This window comes from Anoplopoma fimbria, chromosome 14 (genome assembly GCF_027596085.1).
Source record: "Anoplopoma fimbria isolate UVic2021 breed Golden Eagle Sablefish chromosome 14, Afim_UVic_2022, whole genome shotgun sequence".
Lineage (NCBI taxonomy): Eukaryota > Metazoa > Chordata > Actinopteri > Perciformes > Anoplopomatidae > Anoplopoma > Anoplopoma fimbria.
In genome coordinates this window covers 21,245,751-21,252,614 of record NC_072462.1, presented here as the reverse complement: position 1 = coordinate 21,252,614, position 6,864 = coordinate 21,245,751, and the positions used below count along the sequence as shown (strand labels likewise).

Genomic DNA, 6,864 nt, shown 5'->3' with positions numbered 1-6,864 from the left:
CGTGAAAAACTCTCAGATCTGCAGGTTTGTATATACACATTCATGCATTTACAGGACACACGCATGCATGCACACATACACACGACTTTAACTGTGGCACCCAAACAAACACAGTGTGAGGTGGATTTACTGTAAACAAAGCCCACAGGGAGATGATCATGCTGCCGGCCAGTTTGGGTTCAGTTCGCTCACCAGTGATTTGATGGTTCACTGGGATGTACAGTTTTTTTTTTTAGGTGGGTTCTGTTATGGATAGGTACAAATTTCTGTTTTATGAAGCCAGAGCACTAGCGAAGCCAGGCTTATTTCAGTAATTCAGGTTTATTTTGGGGAATTCATAAAGTAGGTTCAAATAATTCTGGCCTAAAATACATCGGAAAAATCATCCCTCCAGAATAGCCTGGTCCAGGTCAGGTTAGTTTTCAGGCTGAGCTTCACTGATTTAACCAGTGTGGTTTCTTTTTACTGCTGACCATGAGTCAGTTTGCATTACATGTCAAGTTTATCACATGATGACATGAACTGGACAAATAATCTCTATATGATGTTTAGAGCATTGATATACTTACACTTACAGCTGATAAAGCCCTCCGTGCATCAGGCGACGTAGTGGAATCGTAGCGTCTGGTTCCCCTTCAGGTAACCACTGTTAGCTGTGTCAGCACTGTTGCCGTGGTTGGCACTGTTAGCGCTGTTTGGTCTGTTAGCGTCATTAGCTATTAGCCCCCGGCTTATCCGTCTCCATGTTGAGGGTAATGTAGAGGCAACAAATATGCTCTGAATTTCATGTCCACAACCTTTAAAATCTGAGGTTGGTTCCTTATCCGCCTTAAGTGTCTGCACAATACATCAGTCAAGTCAGGGTTTTAAATAGTGAAATGAAAAACTATTAGGGGTTATTATAACACCGACCCATGGCTCTAGGGTCATGGTAAGAAACATTTGTATGATGTGTTCTCTGAACAGAAACCCTCAAATCCTTTTATTGCAAATACAAAGGGGGCACAGCCAACCTGAAATGATGAAGGCTGTTATGCCACCCAATGGGCTGCACAATCCAACAGATGCAGAATTGATCTTTTCTTAAAAGAAAAAAATACAAAACATCACCTGACTGGGGTCCTATATGTAAAAGCTGTTTTGTGACATCTGGGATCTAAAAGTTGACTTTTATGTTGTTAAATGCAGTGGTCTTGTTAGTCTTTGCATTAATATACATCTCTTTATATCGTCGGACATGGAGAAAAATCAAAGTATATGAAAATAACATCTACATTTAATGATAATTGTTGGATACAAACTCACTGAAGTTATCTTGCACTGAGGCAGCAGTGTGAAGCCCTTAGCTGCTGTTCCACTCAGTCACAGACAATAAAACATTTAATATGATGTATATAAAGCATTGGATGTGACATGCCCTTTCTATTGCATTTCCTTTTGCAGGTGATTGCCCCAAATTTATGTACTGGTCAAATAAAAAATGTAAAAACTCATGATTTGAAAGAAGAATTTCTACCAATCCATTTTAAGTCCTGTTTCTGTAGAAGCAATATAATTCAGTTCTTTTTTAGGGGGCTAAACAATTGGAGTGGAACTCTAAACCAGGCGAGATGGACTTCAACGGGCCTGTTCTGGTGGAATAAATCAGGCTGTTCGTGAACAGAAGCCACAGACTGAGGAGCGACTGTTCAGTGTCTCTGTAAAGTTTACAACCCTGTTCTCCGGCCCAGCCGCCCTCAGACCAGCTCCCTCAGTGGTACTGTTGTTATGAGGAGGATTAGACTGAAGCCTGTCTGGATCTGCACAGACTCACTAATGGACTTTCTCCAAACTACACCTAAATACTTGCTTTAAATATGTTCTTCTTCAGTGAGCAATGTGTTTAATTCTCGCTGAAGAGGCCCTGAGGATCCTCAGACAGCTCCTGATGGTTTTCCCATGACCACCACTATGTGGCGCACGGAGTCAGGAACCCAAACCACTGCACAGCTCTATGGATCTACAGCCTGGGATTCTGAGGGAAGCAAAGTCTTATATGTCTGTGAGACAAAAAATGTCTTAAATATTAATTTAGATGCAAACTAGAGGAAATTCAAGCATTTTGCTTCCCTACTGTTCATGTAATGTGTGGCTTATGAGGTAATTTAGTGCAGAATGGAAATTTTGTTTTCCCCACACACAATTGAAAACTCATGCCAGCTGAGATACTTAACTGGTTTCAGTGCAATGTTTCCAGTTAAAACACTGTCGGGAAACCAGTTGGAAACCATTTATTGGGGCAGGGAGCACTGAATTTACTGACAATTCATAAAAAAAAAAGGAGTTAATTGCACTGAAAATAGCTGAACTTTGGTTGTGGCACATTTGAATAAAAGAAACTTTATGGACAAACGTTACAAAGATTGAGGTCATGTAAAATGAAAAAGACATGATGGTGGAATGATCTGGGATCTGTGAAGCACAGATACCCCCCCAGGAGGAGGGATGTTGTTTCTAAACCCAAGCCAATAAGACTGAGCAACCGTGGAACTGTACAAACGTACCAGCAGAATGGTAGGATGTAGGATTGCATTGCCTCCTTCCGAGTAGATCTGTCTCTGATTTGTGAGGATGTTCTGCAACATGTTTTTCTCAAAGTGGGGAGAAAAAAAATAAAAATAAAAGCACAGATTTGTTTGGTTATTTTGCATTATACATAGAGATGAAAACGCCTCAACTGCAAAATCGAGCTTTTTTTTACAGTGTGTGAGAGAGAGAGAGAGAGAGAGAGAGAGAGAGGGGTGGAGGATGATGATGATGATGATGATGGAGGGGGTTGGTCCAGGAGAGCATGGCTGCAGCAGTCTGGAGCTGCAGACCTGGTTCTCCTCCTCCACGTTAACACCGCTCCTAGTGCTCGTCAGGGGACGTTTAACCCGGAGAACCGTGCACGATTAGAGAGTTTTTATACATATATATATATACATATATATATGTATATATGACTGTGTGCATTTGTTGTTTGGAAGCAGAAGCTGCTGGTTTCCAGTCCTCCTCTTCTTCACCGGCTTCTTCTGCTCGGTTGAGCCGCAACAAGGACTGCTTTATTTTTCATTTTTTATTTTTTTGCTCTGTTCATCTGTTGTGTTGTGGAACATTCACTCTCTGGTTTTTTTTATATATATATATATATATATATATATATATATATATATATACCTCCTCTTCGGGAAATTGGAGAGTTGGAGAAACTGTTTTCTGTTTTCTGGAGGTTGTTCGGGCAGAAACACAGAGAGGATTTCTCACTGCTTTGAGAAGTAGAACTGGTTTTTCTGGGGAAGCGTTTTTGCTGCAAAGTCATTGATCTGACTGTCAAAACGCAGAGGAAATTGCTGTTTTGAAAAAAGGAGAGAGAGACATTTCATTGAGATCCAAACATCTGTAAAGACACAGAACCCTGAAAACCTGACCCACAGGACTTTAATAATCAACTTGGCTTCATCGGAGCTCCAGCATGCCGCAGGTGGAGATGATCCTCTTCCTCGCCAGCATCGTGGTGATGTGTGTGTACGGACAGGACCCGGCTTCCAAGGTGGTGTCCGACCGATACGCCGTCTTCTGGAACCGGACCAACCCCAAGTAAGTGTAAAACCCCTACCGCTCTTCCACAGGGACACAGGCACACAGGCACGATGCCCGGCTGAAGCTGCTCTAACAAGAACCCCCTTTTGAGACAATTGAACAAAACGCTTTTTATCTTTACAATTAAAAAAAACCCAACAACCTGTTATTACATCAATGTGTAACAATGCATATTACATTACATTACATTACATTACAGTCATTTAGTTAAAATGTTAAAATGTTCAAAGAACTACAATCATTTATCTCCTTTATAAAAAGCAAAACATAAGTTGCAAAATATAGTTTTAAAAGTTAAAATGCATTAACCTTTAATGGATATAAAAACTAAGTTGACATATATTTCAAAAGAAATGTTTTAATGGAGTAAGTCAATAGTTGTATTCAAAGGTTTTATTCAAGTAAAAAGGTTTACATTACATTACATTACATTACATTACAGTCATGTAGCAGACGCTTTTATCCAAAGCGACTCACAGGAAGTGTGTTCAACATAGGTATTCAAGAGAACTACTAGTCACCAGAAGTCATAAGTGCATCTCCTTTCTTAAACAAGCATCTTAAAGCATAAACCAGAGCAAAAGTATAGTGCAGAGGCAGATTACTACGAAAACAATAATTGCAACAGACTAATACGAATATAGTAAGTGCTACAAACTACTATGAATAGGAGCATATCATGGTATACAATCTGCTTTGCATTACCAAGGTCGATCACATGTGTGTGTACATTTACATATCGTCTTCACTGGTCGTTATTGTGATGATTACAGTTTAATAATCCCCCATATCGGAGTCAGTTTTGTAATCACAGAGCAGCATGGATTATACCTAACAGAGGTATGGTGCTATTACGCACCATTACGCACTGTTACGCATTTATGTTCAGTGTTTGCTTCATGTTCAGGTCGGAAATGAAACATATGAGGAGTCTAATAATGATGAGTCTCTTCCAGTCTGCTGACAGGGATTAGAATTGACAGAGTTGTTCTTGTGCCGAATGGAGATTTGTCCTGTGAGACTTTGGAGATTTTTTTTTCTCTGTCAAGTTAAGAGTTGATGTGTTTTATTGTAGTATTACAGTGAAGCGCTGCTTTGCTCAGAAATAGCTCCTAAAGTGTATTTCGTTGTTTTGGGTGACTTAAAAACTTTGCTTTTCCCCAACGTTTCCCCCTCCCAAAAAGTTTGTTCATATGAGTCCAGATCCTTCAGGTGAAATACTAAAGTGACATTTCTCTGTGTGCCAGGGCACCTCCCTGGGTGACTCAGTGCCTCACTGTTGGCACCTGAGCACATAGTGATATAATGAGTGTGTGTCACTTTGTTTCAGTTGGAAGACTTTCGCTCTTGGCTGCGGTATCGGCATGAGTCAAAAAAAAAAAAAAAGAAAATACAAATTAGACAATTTGCTTGGGGACAAGAAACTGGTCTGTTGGGCTGCAGAGGAGTTGAACTGACTGGATGTTTATGATGCATATGCAAATGCTGGATGGAGTTCCTGCTCCGCTAACAGACAGATATCAGAGTCTGATAACAGCTCTCTGTCCCACTCACAGAGGCTGCAGGTTCTTCTTTTTCTCTCTCTATCTCTCTCTCTTGGCCTTCAAACAGTTCCCAGTTCCCAAGTCTGGTTTCTTGGTTGCCATGCTCCCCCATCCAAGTGTCCCCCCCGTCCCCCCCCCGTCCCCAATCCTCAATCTCTTCCTCCCCCTCCCGGCCCACGCTGGGGCAAACAATAAGGGGGTACACAGGGGCATTTCAGCAGCGGCCAGGGCCCAGCGTGGCACTCGGTCTTGTGAGAGATCCACACATGCTGAGGTCACACACTTGGTAGTAAGCAGGCGAGTTGCGGGTTAAGCAGCACAGAGGGGACCGTTGTCAGGGTCAAAACCGGGGCAGTACCGCCGGCCATGGGGCCCGGTGACGGGCCCCGGCACGGCACCCCGCCTGGGCTTTGTCTCTGCAGAATGGGGGCTAAATAAATGAGTAACTCTAAATGACTGTCTCCTTTTCTCATTCATGACTTTAATCTAAACCTGACCCGGGCTGTATAATGTAAGAGAGGGCCCCCCACCCCCTCCTGACCTGCAGCAGAACCTTACAGTATTCCGTACGAGCTTGAGGGCCCCGGATCCCCGCTGTTTAATGTAACCATACTCAGTATTGGAGCCCTGGGAACCTGCTGCGGTACAGTCACAACTTCCAGATGAGCTTTCTTACCCCCTCTCCTGCCTTCTCTGCTGCATATTTGACCAAAGTGGGGAGAAATGGCATCCGGAGCAGCAGTCCATACTCAGCCATTCATGAAATCCCCTACAGGAGCTCTGGAATTGAAATGGGAAGTGAGTCGTGAAAAATGGAAATGCGATGACATTTTCATGTTTTTCTATTGTTTGAAAGGGGCTGAAAGGAACCTTTTTTGGGGGGTAATTTAGATAAACATGCGTTTATGTTTGCTGTGCTTTCATCTCAGGGGAAACATCTTCTTGCGTTGATTCTTGCTGCTGATTAGGCTCAGACGAGCAGGACTCTGAGAGGAGGAGGAGGAGGAGGAGGAGGAGGAGGAGGAGGAGGAGGAGGAGGGAGATTTACAGCCCCGAGGATGGTTCAGCTTTGCCTGGAGTTTGAAAAGCTTGCACACTGACAGCGAGTAGCTGTGCTAGTATTAGCTACTTAATGAAATTAAATAAAACTCCAGCCTCGTTAGAAAGAAACTGCTGTGACACGATTGATTGATTGATTGATTGATTGATTGATTGATTGATTGATTGATTGATTGATTGATTGATTGATTGATTGATTGATTTATTGACTGAAAGAGCTTTGGATAATTGTGTTTAAAAAGTATTTATCCGTCAGATGTAATTCCCTCAGTGTAGAGGGTGCAGTGAAAGCTTTTGCATTGTTCGCTCTACTCAGAGTCAGTCCATTAGTAGAAGTGTGCACATAGTTGCTATGCAGGTTTGGAAAGTCTGGGCATGCACCTAATCCCGATATATTCCTAAAGAAGACTGTTGTGCACACTGAAGAGAAATGCGTAGCGGCCGTAGCAGTATCTACAAACTTTATACGCCAAAAGCTCAGTACGTGGTTCCACTTACAAGTTGTTACGAATAGCAAAACATTTATACATTTTTATAGATCTGTAAGAAGCCATTTGTCGGAACAACTTTTTTTTCCACCTCCTTCCTTCTGAGAAAGGACTGCATTGTGCAACATGTAGAACAATCCAATTTCTTAACA

At 42.2% G+C, this 6,864-nt stretch overlaps 1 protein-coding gene across 1 annotated transcript in view; it reads left to right on the top strand.

Moving 5' to 3' along the window:
* The first annotated feature begins 3,245 nt into the window (after positions 1–3,245).
* The window catches only part of LOC129102167 (ephrin-A5b-like), a 68,905-nt gene continuing 65,286 nt past the window's right edge, over positions 3,246–6,864 (top strand). Inside the window, exon 1 of the mRNA XM_054612178.1 lies at positions 3,246–3,618. Coding sequence (XP_054468153.1) covers positions 3,494–3,618 — 125 coding nt within the window. The 5' untranslated portion in view covers positions 3,246–3,493. The remainder of the gene's footprint in view (positions 3,619–6,864) is intronic.